Source organism: Saprolegnia parasitica (assembly GCF_000151545.1).
Source record: "Saprolegnia parasitica CBS 223.65 unplaced genomic scaffold supercont2.72, whole genome shotgun sequence".
NCBI lineage: Eukaryota > Oomycota > Saprolegniomycetes > Saprolegniales > Saprolegniaceae > Saprolegnia > Saprolegnia parasitica.
In genome coordinates, this window is record NW_012156466.1 from 70198 (window position 1) to 84139 (window position 13942).

Here is a 13942-nt window from a genome sequence, read left to right on the forward strand (position 1 = left end):
TTCTAATAAATAGCAAATCTTATGAGGTAACACTATTGACGTGCGCGGCCAGGACGAGTTGACACTATTCGTTGCGTTGGATCTTAAAAAGGCCGTATCTTCGAAACCAAGGCCATGGGCAACCAGCAAGGCAGCTACAACCCCGCGCGCGACGCCGCCGAGGCCGGTCGCCGGCCCGACGACCACGAGCTCCTCCTCCTCTTCTCGCTCCAGAAGCGCTTCACGACGCGCCTCGTCGAGTGTCCCTACGTACCCATCTCTGCTGATGTAGCATCGGGCGGCTCATGGCCATGCATAGCATCTTGGCCTGCTTGGCCGGTACTGGGACAGCATGCATGGCAACCTCATGCGCAACAATGCGCTGCCGTTCCAGCGCAACAGCGCCGACTGGCAAACGATCGGTTTTACGAGCTGCAACCCTGGGGATGACATTCGCGCCGGCGGCGAACTCGGCCTCGAGTGCCTAGGTGCAACCTGCTCGTTCCTGCCTCGACTCATCCTCGCATGTCTAGTCTTCTTTGTCGAGAACTACCCCGGCGAAGCGCGGATGCTCAACCGCCATCTTGGGTACGTTGTCGTCTTGGCGATTGCAAGATGCAATCGACTCACTTGCGTCTGCTTAGGTATCCGTTGGCCAAGGCCGCGGTCGCCGTCGTCCGCGTGCTCATGGAGATCCTCCATGTCGTGGCCATGGACGGCTCCAAGGTCTTCCCTACGTCAAATAGAATTCTCGTTCCCACAATAAACTGTCCACTAGGGCAATTTTCCAGTGCAAGAAACACTGTATTGGCAGCTCCTGGATGCCGACGCGAGCTTCTTCCAGCTGTTTGCCTTCTGCCTCCTCATGTTTGACGAGCTCTACTGCGAGTGGGTCTCGACGACCGGCGTCGCCGCGCAGGCCTGCGACACGTCCATCGTCGCGCAGCTCGCGGACCAAGGCAAGGCCAAGCTTCTCGCCACGCTCCGCCGCGCGCCCGAGCATCTCACCGACCTCATTGTGCGACATGCGATCAAGGTGTACAGCATTGTCTGATATATGGTATGTAGGATCTCTGTGGGAACGGCCAGATTCTGCGCAAACTCCACTTGAAGCTCGACTTGGATGCGAAGAAGCCAAAGCCGAATGCGTGGTCCAAGCGGGTGGACCTCTTCTTCGGTCTCGAGCAAAAGGGGCATTAAGGTCTTACGGTCCATGACGCAGTGCCGCGACCATGGCGGTCGCGCGGTAAGGTGTCGCCTCCATCTAGTAGTCGAGTCGATTGAACGTAAATGTCGAGTGAATTTGTATAATACATGCCTGTACCGTCATTGGCGTCACGTTGACAGTCGGATGGCTTCGCTTGAAATGCAAGAGATCGCGGAGGGCGAAAATGAGCGCGTTGCGCGCCGTCTCGTCGCTGACGCGGCATTCGAGGACGTTTTCCGAGCCAATGATCGAGCAGCACTAGTGCATGTCGAGAATGACGCGGCGTGCGTCGATGTGCGATCGACCTCGGACGCCGGCGGCGGCGGCGACAGATTGAAGAAGCCGATGCTGTTGACGCCTTTCCGGACCTCGGCCACGTCGCTGAGAAGCACGCTCTTGAAGACACGGTCTAGTGACGCGCCGCCATGACGCAGCAGCAATTATACGATGCACTGTACGTTTGTTGTCGCCAATGCAAAGGCGAATGGTACTCGGGTTGATCCAGAGGTAGCTGCGCGCAGGCGTCAAGTACGCGGCAAACCGAGTCACTTCGACGCTAGCGCAGTTGTAAGAATATACGCCAAAAACACGAGGTACGTAAATTGGTACCCGGTAGCCAAGACACTGTACACGTGTGCGGCGGTCGCTGGAGACACCACATCTTTGTGGTGGGGCGTCGTCCACTCGCGACTTGCGAGCTAGCAGAAAACCATTCAAAAGACGCTCTACATCGGCATGGACCGTACGAGAGACGTGCTGTCTTGGAGAACGTCCAAGACAACACGCAATCGCACAACCGCTTGGTCCCGAGCAGCAGTCGTTGTGAGCTCGAGGTCCCATGTGGCTTCCGAGCCGACGATCGAGAAGCACTTCAAGTTGCGTGATTCTAGATCAAGGTATGTCAAGGCGGTTACCTGGTCAGGATCTGGCTCGAGCGTCGAGCGCGCAAAGCCCGCCGACTGCGCGCCGACGCGAACTTCGGCAATGTCGCGAAGGTACAGTCCCTTTTCCGCCTTGGCCGTGACGCCACGCCGGCGACCAAACGAAATGGACTTGGCGAGGAAGCGCATGCTCGTGCGGTGCAGCGGGCGCATGATGAGGCGCTCGCCGTCTAAAAGCACACCATTTTCCACGTGGCAGCGCCACAAGCCCGTATGACCTTTGTCGAGCGAGATGACCTTCCATTTTTTCGCCTGTCGCTTGGCATTGTACTTGCACACGCGAATGCCTTCGTGGAGCAGCTTCCAAAAGAGGAGCAGATCCCGGTCGAGATGGTGCATGAGCGTCATCAAGTGCACCTAGCCATGTCATGGTCATGCGTGCGGTCTTGCAGGACGCAGCGCTCAACCGCAGTCGTCTTGATGTGTGTCGATGTTCGAACGCGGCGGTACCAACCTTGAAGACGCCGCGCTGCTGCCTCGGTAGTCTCGTTGACGGGGATAGCATGGCAGCTAGGGACAATAATAAGGTCAACTGAGCACACTATCTCGTACCTTGCCAAGGACGCCTCCCGCTGCGCCGTCTATGACCAAGTCTCAGCCAAAACCAGCTAGTCATTGTGTACGCCATGTGTTGTAGTTGGCACTGGCGGCTCGATAATGCGCAGCAAGACCGCGCTGTTCAACGACCGCTGGCCCTCGAGGCCGGCGGGGACTAGCATCGCGCGCTGGTTCTGGCGCGCAGCACCGTTTTCAACCACCGGTTTCGCCGCCTTTTTCATAATCGTATATTTAGGACCGACTATTGAGGTTGAAATGAGTTATTCCGTTTAGGACGACGTCTCCATGGGCGACGACCGGACCACGGCAGGACGACGACACACGGTTGATTAAATTCGTGGGCAGCACGCTGTTGCTCGTGCAAAAATCTGGTGGCACGATCCAGTGGCGGCAGAAAAAGTGTTTTCTTCTTCTGGGTGGATCGCACGGATCGAGATCAGATTCCGACGTGGGCTGGTAGCAGATGCGATCTTGCGAGCGAAGCGGCGACCTTCTCGGACCAGCCTCTGATCCGGTCCGTGGGACACGCCCGATGCGGAATCGAGGTCGCTGCAATCCTGCCAACAACCCATGCAACAATCAACCTCTGCACCACTTCAACAAGTGCATTTGCCGATTGGTGAATTGCCGTGCGAGTAGCCAGCCAATCGCGGCCATCGCCAAAAACGGAGATGTCCTTTTTATGACGCGCTTCAGTTTTCTGCTCGTACAGGACGCCACGTCATGGTCGCGGTTTCTTAGCGCTCTGTCGCGCCTTGGATTTCGGAGCGAATGCGCACGCGATGCCGATGTATGCACCAAGGTTTGTTGACTGAAGGGCAACAGAAGAGTGTAGAGGGTGGGACTCGTATCTCGGCCGAGTAGCCAGCAGCGACAACGTAAGATTCTCATCGGCCCATTCCATCGTTCACCATTCCATTATTTGAACGCGACACGATGGAGCCTAACATGGGTCCCAGCGACGGCTGGTACAACGACAACAACGATGGCGCCGACGACCAAGCGCTTCGCTCTGGCAGCTTTGCCTACAGCGAGCGCGCCTCGTCGTTCACGGCCAATTCAGCCGCGTTCTCGCGCGGCTCGATCTTGCAGCGCGACATCAAAGCAACGCCAGTCGACACCGGCCGGTCGTGGGGCACACGCTACGGCGGCCGCCTTCGGGTAGGTGCCATGCTACATGTCTGGACATGTGACATGCGATGCTAGCGCTGGCCTGGTGTCGTGCTGCTCGCTGTCATTGTGGGCGCAAGCGTGGCGGCCATCACGTACGGTGCGGCGGCATCGCGCGAGGCGGCGCGCACACGCGCATTCGACGTGCAGAAGCGACTGGCGCTGGAGCGCGCGATAGCCGATGGCACGACGAGTGGCTCCAACGTCGACGACGTCGACGTCGCCGACGATGGCCAAGTCAACAACCCCGAGGTGTACCCGCCGAGCGGGTGCCAGCTGCCCAACTACGTCAGCAAGAATGGCAAGATCTACGCGGTCGCCACAAACGGCACCGAAGTTCCAATCCAGATCAAGGGCGTCAACTGGTTTGGCATGGAAACGTACGTACCAGAGTCTGAAAAATTGGCAATCTGGCAAATTGGCACTCTGAATGCTGAGGCCTCTCGTCTAGGGGCATGCGAGCGCCGTTCGGGCTCTGGGACAACGACCAGAACGGCACGACGGTGGTACGCACCACACTCATGTCCAGATCCTGGCTCTCACCACCGGATGCTAGTACGCAGTCGCCCAATTCCTCGCCAACAACAAGTTCAATTCGGTGCGCATGCCGCTCTGCGTCTCGAGCATCCTCGGGAACAAGGCGCCCGAAGTGTCGATCATCAACCGCGTCACCAACCGCGCACTGGATCTGACGTCGTATCTTGGGTTGCTTCAGACGGTGACCCAGTCGCTCGGGTATCGCCAGATCTCGGTCATGATCTCGATGCACACGCTCGACATTTACAACCGCGAAGGCTCGCTCTGGTACGGCAAGACGCTGTCAACCGACGACTTTCTCAAGGCCATCGACATGCTCACAGTCGCGCTCTGCTCGGACACGTACTGGAACGTCCTTGGCATTGACGTCAAGAACGAGCCGTGGGAAGGCACGTGGGGCACCGGCCTTAAAACGATTTCCGCGCGGCCGCCGAGCTCATTGGCGCGCGCATCCTCAAGGGCTGTCCGAAATGGCTCGTCTTTGTCGAAGGCGTCAACGCCCAGCATACGATCGTCCTCGATGGCCAAGAGTACGGCTACTACGATTGGTTTGGCGGCGGGCTCCACAAGGCCGGCGCCTTTCCCGTCGTCCTCCCAACCCCCGAGAAGCTCGTGTACGCCCCGCACTACTACACGCCGGCGGTGTTTCCGCAGTACTATCTCTTTGGCGGCGGCAAGGTCGGGAAGGGCAACGCCATCAACGGCTACGTCGAGCTCGACGACGAGAAGCTCTTGGGGCGTGTGGCCAATACCATGTACGACATGTTTGGCTATTTGAACGCCAAGCAAGATGCGGCGGTCGTGCTTGGCGAGTTTGCGGGTCTCTACACCAAAGATGAACACCCGATGAAGACGACGCAGCGCTGCACGGACTTTACGATCAGGGCGATTTTGAGCGAGAGTTATGCCGGGGGCTACATGTGGTCGCTCAACCCCGAGTCGGCGTACCAGTACAACCCGGCCGATACGCCGGGCAACTATGTGGAAGGTCTCTTGAATCTGGATTGGCGCTCGGTGAACGCGCCATTTTTGAAAGCCATGAAGCCCTTGGATGCGATGCCGCACCTCAAGATGATGCCGTGCTTTCGTACCTGACCACTCGCGTCAAGAGGAATTGCATCTTAAAGTGCACAGACAATAGTACCTGCGTTTTGGAGTTGAATTGGATTATAAGTGGGCTATCCACTTGGATCGAGGTATCCAACCAGGTTAGATCGTTGCAGATATCAATTCAAAAAAGGGATGGAAGAGTAGGTTGCGTGGAAACGGCATCCCAGACTCGCGATGAGTCACAGCGCCATCGATAGCACTCGTACAGGCCGTTAACGCTTATATGGTATGCACTTGGTGGAATCCACGAGGCTGCTGGAACCCTATCCTGCGTGAAGCTGAATACCCTAGCCCGATCGAAGACACCTAGCCCGCGTGCAAGGGAGCGAAGGATGCTAGCGCACGGTCGGTGGGTTTCATTCCATTGCTTTTCTGTCTTGGACTTTCTTCGGGCGTACCAGAGCCTTCATCATGGACCGCCGATACAGGAGCCAGCCGACCAGTGCATTCATTTTGACGACTGCGATGGTTGGACAGCTACCTGCGCCTTGTCGTGTCGTTCTCTCTCACTGCAACCACTGTTGCACGGACAGTACAATCGCAGATGGACTCTTTTCATTTCTTCAAAAAACAAACAAATGTAGTACAATCGAGCCATGTGTCGTCGCAGAGATCAACACTTAGGCAGCCTAGACATGGACGCATGAGACGCACTTGATAGAATGGAGACGTGTCTACCGCGCTCGTATTAGGGCTGGGGGCCAAAACGCCATCGGTGCGGGCCGGCGCGTCGTCGTGGCGGTGGAGCAAGAGCTCTTGCACAATGGCATCGGCGGTCGGACGCTTTGTCGGATCAAACGCCATGCACTGGTTCGCAAGCGTCTGGAGCCAGAGTGGGCACGTCGCACTCATTTTCGGGTGCAGCTGCCCCGCGAGGACCTTGGTGAGGATCGAACTGCGCTCGGAATCGACAACATCGTGGTACGGCAATTCGCCGGTTTCGAGCTCGGTCAAGACGACGCCAAACGAGTAAATGTCGGCGGCCGTCGTGTACATGCGTCCTTGGCCTTCGCGCCCAGGCACCCGCAGCACCTCGGGCGCAATCCAGTTTGTTGTGCCAGCGTTCGATGTCATCACTTGAGTTGGGTCATGGGCGCGCGCCGAGCCAAGGTCACCGAGCCGGACGTAGTGGGTTCTCGAGAGAAAGATGTTGAAACTCTTGACGTCGCGGTGAATCACGTTGCGACGGTGGAGGTCGGCGAGCGCCAACGCCAGCACCAGCGCGACCTCGATCGTCGAGAGCTCCATCGCCACCGGCATGCCACATTGCTTGCGCTGGAGATAGTTGTGCAAGTCCCCGAGCTCCATGTACTCCATGACCATCGTCGGGCTGTAGAGGTGGACCTGGGGCAGGACGACGTGCGGCTGTCGTGAGCCATTGTCGAGGACTGCAAGCAGCGGCTGGAGGTATGGCGACGTGTGCCTAGACAGAATATGGTCATATCGGTCGTCGTCGCGTCAGCTCGCACGTGCGCATCGTGTCGATTTCTTGCATAAAACATTTCGCAACACGCGGCACCGGCAGCTTGGGACTTTTTGTGACCACGATCTTGCCGCCGTACGTGGCCTTATTGACGGTGACGGCGGGACCACCAAAGATTTCCCGCTCGAGGACGAGCTCGTCGGCCGTTGCCTACCACATGGGATTCATGTGATAGACAATACATGTCGATATTGTACCATTGCTGGATATGGGTACAGATAAGGATAGAGCACTTGTGCGACAGCGTCGTTGGCTTGCCGGATCGCCAGTGCCAGGAGGGTCCACCCGTCTTGCTCCTAAAAATCGCGTCGCGTCGACGAGCTCGACGTAACCACTCGACACCGCGTCCAAGAAGCGCTGGTTCGCAGCGGCCTCCGCGTCTCTCAAAGCTTGGAGGACATCATCTGCGTGCTTCTTGTCGATTGCAATCTTGAGTGGCGTCTCGCCTGCCTAGGCCAATGACGCAAGCGCGTCATTTCCCAAGCTATTGATCGTTGACGTTGGAAATACCGTCGTTTTGGCAAAAATGTTGAGCTCGGTTAAGAGGAGGATCCGGATCACGTCGAGGTTGCCGTTCGCCGCAGCCACATGCAGCAGCGTCCATCCACCCTACAAACAGTAAATGTACGACTGTTCTTAGAATAAGAAGTGAGAATACTTCGATGGTGTAGTCGAGCGATGCTCCAGAGTTGAGCAAGCGCGCAACGACGTTGGCGTGACCCGCGTTGGCCGCCACGAAAAGGGGCACCTCGCCGTTCTATATCAAGTTGATACATTTACAGGTTGTTTGGAAGGAGAGAGATGCGTACGTTGTTGGTGCAGTCGAGACCGCTGTGGGTCGAGTCCTTGAGCAACCGATCGACGATGGTCAAGTGACCGTTGGCGGCCGCAAGGTGCAGCGGTAGATTGCCTCGCTAGATAGATCGGAATATGAAAGGTTGGTAGACTATGGAGGTATGGAATACGTGGTCACTTTGGAGCGAGAGCGACGCGGTCTTGGCCAGCAGTAGCGTGGCGATGGCCTCGTAGCCGTTGGCTGCGGCCAAGTGCAGCGCGGTGGCTCCGTCCTATCGACAAAAATGTAGATTGGATGTAGGCATAAAAAGAGGAATCGTCGCACGTCGTTGGTGGTTGTAGGACGGACACCAGCGAGAAGCCACCGCTCGACGCCGCTAACGTTGTTGGTCGAGGCGGCTTGAAGCAGTGCACTGCCAGAGAGATCAGCTTCGATGAGGGCGCGCAGTTGCGCCTAATATCAATGTATCGGACGATGTATGCGTAATCATCGCCATACCTCGTTGAGCTGGCCAAGACTGGCGTTGGCTTTCAAGAGAGCAAAGACCGCTGCGATGTCGTTCTTGACAATCGCACGAGCCAGCGCCGTTCGTCCGTCCTACAATAGTGCGTGAGACTCGAGTACTTTTCAATATGTGTAGTACCTTGTCGGTAGCGTTCACATCGAGGTTGGGTTTCGACAGGAGGGATCGGAGCATCTTTAAGTCACCGGTTTCCGTCACAAGAAGCAGCAGAGGGACGCGGTCCTGCACGCAGTCACTTGTAGTTACATGGATGGGAGAAATGGTAGTACGTCATTGCAAAGGTTGACGTCCATGGAAGGGTCCGACAAAAGGCTCGTGGCGTCCGAGAAGCGTCGTTCAAGCAGTGCTGTTAGAATCTAAAGGAATATACATTCCATTGGACGAATATGTTGATGAAAGATGAATGGGTGTGTACCTTGGTTTTGGTGATTCTGCGTTGAGGATGGTCGCGCAAGAGCTGCGCAATGTCCGTGAATTTCTGTTGAATCGCGTAGTCGAGCGCTGTCTTGTTGTCCTAATTCCTTTGGTGTTTAGAAAAACGATATTTGAGGATTTTGTAGAAACAAAGTACGCGGTCTTTGCCCTCGAGGTCAGCGTTGGCGTCCAAGAGGAGACGCACAATTTCGACAAAATTGCATTTCGCAGCGAAAATCAGAGGTGTACCCCACATCTACGAATCGTGAAATTTCACTTCCAAATAGACGAAACGAGAAAAATCGGCTCGATCGACGTACGTGCGAACCTTGCGTCGACACGTTCTTCTTCAACAAGTAGATGGCGACGTTGATGTGGCCTTTCCAAGCAGCTCGGCACAAGGCTTCCTACGACTCATATTATTGTTACCAGAATACATATCCAATCGATCGAAGACGACGTACGCCGAATTTGCTGTTGGGATTTACGCCTTCTTCTTCCACGAGCCGCTTCACATCGGCCAGTCGACCATTAGCTGCTGCATCAAAGAGCTCCACCTATGCAGTCACAGACGCAGTCGATCGCTTCCTTCTTCTTCTCATTTACTACCTCCTTGGCGCCCATGCTCCTCTCGCGCGTTGACGTCCGAAATGAAAATGATCAAATGGTTTGCCCCATCCAATCACATGCCATAATTGCCGCCTGTCGATTGTGATTGGCCAAAATACAGCAACGATTGCACAATCCCTGGACAACGCCACGTCACGACGACTGCTCGGCGCCCCGGTGCACAGGCGGGCGACGCTCGCTCGTTCTTCGTCTTCTTCTTCCTGTGCAATGGAATCGCAGGAGGTACAAGATCGCAGTCGGCGTACGTACCATGTAGTGTGTTCATCTTCGCCGACGCAACACGAAACGATGGCGTACAAGCAGCCACGAGGACGGCGAGGCGCGCCACCAACAGGTCTCCTCGATTGTCATTTGCAAGGCTTTCAACGTAGTAGTGACCCACACTCGATGGGCGGCAAGGCTACTGCAGCTCCTAGGCGTCCGAATGTCACTACCAAGGCCTCAACTTGAGGCCTAGAGGCCCTCAAGGCAACAGCAGGCAGATTCCGTGAGCTCGTCGCTTCCGTCGACGTCATTGACGGCAAGAAGAGACTAATGAAGCTCGTGCTCGTGGCCAAGCCACTTTACCAAACACCAAAATGCGCCAACTGCCATCACAGCAACCGAACGCAAGCCGACGTGTGGCCATCGGCAGCGCTTGTCCGCCGACGCCAATCACCTCAAGTACCACACAGAAGCAAACAGCTATCATTGTATGCGAGCATTTACGTCATCTACCACGTCGGTCGCGTCGATATCGCAGTCAGCACGAGGTCCAACACAGACGTCTCGCCGCGAAACAAGGCAATGGCAGAGTGAACCAGTGGTGTGAGCTCCTACACGAGCGATCGACCTCTTGAAAGATTGAAACATTCGAGGCGAAAATCCCTCAAGCGGGGCTGTGGACGTCAGCACCAGTACTGTACGTGGTTGGCCTCGACGACAAGCATTAGTGCCGAAAACTCATCCTAACGATACACTGTGGATAGACAACATTTGTTCAGAGACAGAAGAACGCACCTGGTTCGGTGCATCAAAGTTGCTAGACAAACAGGTTAACAAGAGCTACGAATTCACGTGGGATTGCGTGGCGCTGCCCGTCGTTGGTGGCAATATACTGTACATTGGCAAGCCTCTTCTCCTCGACTCGGAAGATGAGAACCGTGTGCTAGCAGTCATGCGTGCGACTATTATACCTCGAGTCGCATCTGCCTGCTGATGTGTGCCATGTGCTCGTCAACGTCAGAGCCATCGAAGGCCTTTTAAACGACGAACGTGCCCTTTTTGAATGCGATGGCGGCAATGGGCGCATTTCCTGACCCCCAGATAATACCGTGCTTCGCGACGTCGTGAGTGTCAGCTATGTAATGCAATGTTATCTTGGGTAGATTCGATGGAATCGACTCCACGTAGCCCAAGTAATGAACCGCTCGACCATGGAGAACCATGTTGCTGGTCGAGTCACTGAAATGCTTGTTTCGTCAGTATACCGATTTCACAATCCAACGACGTGGTCCATCTTCAGAGATCGCGACGCGTCATGGACCATCGTGGGATTGCCTCAATCGGAGCTCGTCTCAGTCGGTCTGCAAGCCCACCAAATGACATACGAGATGTGGCATGCGGAGAATATACGTGGACAAAAACGAGCACAAAAAGTCTTCCATTCGGATGCACCCGACTATCCCGGGTGTCCTGTACGCTGTTGACGCCAACCAAGGGAACAGTGCGCAAAAAATTCCGTGATGGCTTCTCGGCCGCGGAATCTGCTGCGGATCGTGTACCGAATTGTGCCAGAAACTGGTCCATCATCTCGCGACCAGCGTTCTTCACCCGTGCTCGTGATGCAGCAAACAATGTCAATTTTCTGCGCCCATTAGCAGAGCATCAATACACTTATAGGAATCTGCTTTCGAGATGCGCATCTCGGCGCAGCGTTCCAAGAAAGACGCGCCAAAACGGCATCCGGAAGGGTTAGCCCTCGATTTCGGCACAAGAAACTTCGCTCAAGTAGAGTCAATAGACAATATTGCTGCGTTCCTACGCTGGCCGCTACGAGCTACGAAAAAGGCTGGCGAGCGAGCCGCTCCTTTCGAAGCGCACGGTCATTCTCCTAAACAGTACCTCGTCGAACAACCCGTTACGTTCCACGACGCAAATCCCGCGTCGCAAGTCTCATCTAAGGGAATACGATCCGGATACCGTGCGACGGTTACAGCGACTGCAAGGTCGACCGTGTAGCACTTCTCCATTCGACGAGCGACCGGACCATGGCCAGCGACGGCTACGATCGCATGAGCGAGACCGACGAGCACCGCAGCAGCTTCTCGTACAGCCAGCGTGGCGCCTCGTCGGCTGGCATCGATGGCTTCACGCGCAGCTCGATCCTCGACCGCGATATCGTGGCCGCGCCCGTCGACCACGCGGTGCCAATCCCGCCCAAGGCCTTCAAGGGCCGCATCCGCGTACGCTCTATGTCATCTATAGCCTCTACTAATGTCGGCAATGTGCGTAGCGTTGGCCCGGCGTGCTGCTCTTGCTTGTCATGATTGCCGGCTCGGTTGCAGCCATCGTGTACTTGGCCCAGCACTTTCGGGGCTTGGCGCAAGCGCGGGCAACCGACGTACAGAAGCGCCTCGCCAAAGAGCGCTCGATTGCCGACGGCACGACGAGCGGCTCGAGCTCGGGCTCGACCGACATCGCCGACGATGGCCAAGTCAACAACCCCGAGGTGTACCCGCCGAGCGGGTGCCAGCTGCCCAACTACGTCAGCAAGAACGGCAAGCTCTACGCGGTCGCCAAGAATGGCACCGAAGTCTCGTTCCAGATCAAGGGCGTCAACTGGTTTGGCATGGAAACGTACGTACCAGACGCCCAATCTGGCCTTCGGGGTTGAACCTTTGTTTTCTAGTGGCATGCAAGCGCCGTTTGGGCTCTGGGACAACGACCAGAACGGCACGACGGTGGTACGCACTCCATGCATCGCCAGATCCTGGATCTCACAACAAGAGTCTAGTACGAAGTTGCCAAATTCCTCGCCAACAACAAGTTCAACTCGGTGCGCGTGCCCCTCTGCGTCTCGAGCATCCTCGCCAACAAGCCGCTCGAAGCATCGATCGTTAACCGCGTCACCAACCGCGCACTGGATCTGACGTCGTTTCTGAGCCTGCTCCAGACAGTGACCCAGTCGCTCGGGTACCGCCAGATCTCGGTCATGCTTTCCATGCACACGCTCGACTTGATGAACCATGGCGGCTCGCTCTGGTATGGCTCAACGGTCAGCGAAGCCCAATTCCTCCAGTCCATCGACATGCTCACCGAGGCGCTCTGCTCGGACACGTACTGGAACGTCCTTGGCGTCGACGTCAAGAACGAGCCGTGGGAAGGCACGTGGGGCACGGGTCTTAAAAACGACTTCAAGCTCGGCGCCGAGCTCATTGGCGCCCGTGTCCTCAAGGGCTGCCCCAAGTGGCTCGTCTTTGTCGAAGGCGTCAACGCGCAGAACGACGTGACGCTCGACGGCCAAGCGTTTGCATACTACGACTGGTTTGGCGGCGGGCTCCAGAAGGCTGGCGCCTTCCCCGTCGTCCTCCCGACCCCCGAGAAGCTCGTGTACGCGCCGCACTACTACACGCCGGCGGTGTTTCCGCAGTACTATCTCTTTGGCGGCGGCAAGGTCGGTGCAGGCAACGCCATCAACGGCTACGTCGAGCTCAGCGACGAGAAGCTCTTGGGGCGAGTCGCGCAGACCATGCACCAGATGTTTGGCTATTTGAACGACAAGAAGGACGTCGCGGTGGTCCTCGGCGAGTTTGGCGGCCTTTACACCAAGGACGCGCACCCGATGAAGACAACCCAGCGCTGCACGGACTTTACGATCCAGACGATGCTGAATGAAAACTACGCCGGCGGCTACATGTGGTCGCTCAACCCCGAGTCGGCGTACCAGTACAACCCCGCCGACAAGCCCGGGCACTACACGGAAGGGCTCGTCACCGACGATTGGCGGTCGGCCAACGTCCCGTTTTTGAAGGCCATGAAGGCGATGGACGCGATGAAGGACCTCAAGATGATGCCGTGCTTTCCCATCGAGTAGAGAAGAGTGGACGTGAGAAAGCAAGAGTTGTTTGTGTTGCGAATCGGAGAGCGTATGAGCAGACGACGGTACGAAGGTATGGCAAGAGGTCTCCGTAGCAGACCCCAACGCACCTCAAGTTGAGCACACAACACTTTATCATTATTGTCGTTGGCTTGCACTTACGAAGACAGGAACGACAAACTTGCCAACGACGTGTGCGATATTCTCGTCGATCGATCGAGAAAGTGCTGGATAGATAGATAGATAGATAGATAGATAGATAGATAGATAGATAGATAGATAGATAGATAGATATATAGATAGATAGATAGATAGATAGATAGATAGATAGATAGATAGATAGATAGATGGGAATGTCCGTGTAGAGGACGATGACGTGTGTTGAATGCGCCACGCAGTATCAAGTTGATACTACGTAGTGGCTGGGAGGTATATCACCCGATCAGTTGTATCCCTTGACGGATTGATTGTATGTCCTGGAGAAGGATTGATTGGATGTCCTGGATACTAGCAAGG

At 56.1% G+C, this 13942-nt stretch overlaps 5 protein-coding genes across 5 annotated transcripts; 3 read left to right on the top strand and 2 right to left on the bottom strand.

Annotated features, from left to right (window-relative positions):
* Window positions 1-114: 114 nt before the first annotated feature.
* Window positions 115-1179, top strand: SPRG_11763 (hypothetical protein; the record flags this gene model as incomplete). The annotated part of the gene is made up of 6 exons (XM_012350966.1): window positions 115-249; window positions 299-467; window positions 513-567; window positions 624-705; window positions 758-997; window positions 1048-1179. The coding sequence occupies 6 exons, from the start codon at window positions 115-117 to the stop codon at window positions 1177-1179; spliced, it is 813 nt and encodes a 270-aa protein (XP_012206356.1).
* Window positions 1180-1183: 4 nt separating this feature from the next.
* On the bottom strand, window positions 1184-2906 carry SPRG_11764 (hypothetical protein; the record flags this gene model as incomplete). The annotated part of the gene is made up of 11 exons (XM_012350967.1): window positions 1184-1243; window positions 1304-1444; window positions 1492-1595; window positions 1645-1742; window positions 1796-1884; window positions 1933-2055; window positions 2101-2297; window positions 2346-2484; window positions 2535-2637; window positions 2680-2708; window positions 2772-2906. The coding sequence occupies 11 exons, from the start codon at window positions 2904-2906 to the stop codon at window positions 1184-1186; spliced, it is 1218 nt and encodes a 405-aa protein (XP_012206357.1).
* Window positions 2907-3612: 706 nt separating this feature from the next.
* On the top strand, window positions 3613-5548 carry SPRG_11765 (hypothetical protein). Its single transcript, XM_012350968.1, has 5 exons — window positions 3613-3846; window positions 3892-4235; window positions 4307-4361; window positions 4412-4855; window positions 4897-5548. The coding sequence occupies exons 1-5, from the start codon at window positions 3622-3624 to the stop codon at window positions 5485-5487; spliced, it is 1659 nt and encodes a 552-aa protein (XP_012206358.1). The 5' UTR covers window positions 3613-3621; the 3' UTR covers window positions 5488-5548.
* Window positions 5549-6122: 574 nt separating this feature from the next.
* SPRG_11766 (TKL protein kinase) lies at window positions 6123-7185 on the bottom strand (the record flags this gene model as incomplete). The annotated part of the gene is made up of 4 exons (XM_012350969.1): window positions 6123-6131; window positions 6181-6925; window positions 6972-7135; window positions 7183-7185. 4 exons carry the CDS (start codon window positions 7183-7185, stop codon window positions 6123-6125), a joined length of 921 nt encoding a protein of 306 aa, XP_012206359.1.
* Window positions 7186-11583: 4398 nt separating this feature from the next.
* On the top strand, window positions 11584-13492 carry SPRG_11767 (hypothetical protein). Its single transcript, XM_012350970.1, has 4 exons — window positions 11584-11792; window positions 11843-12186; window positions 12239-12293; window positions 12344-13492. Exons 1-4 carry the CDS (start codon window positions 11598-11600, stop codon window positions 13421-13423), a joined length of 1674 nt encoding a protein of 557 aa, XP_012206360.1. The 5' UTR covers window positions 11584-11597; the 3' UTR covers window positions 13424-13492.
* Window positions 13493-13942: the final 450 nt, after the last annotated feature.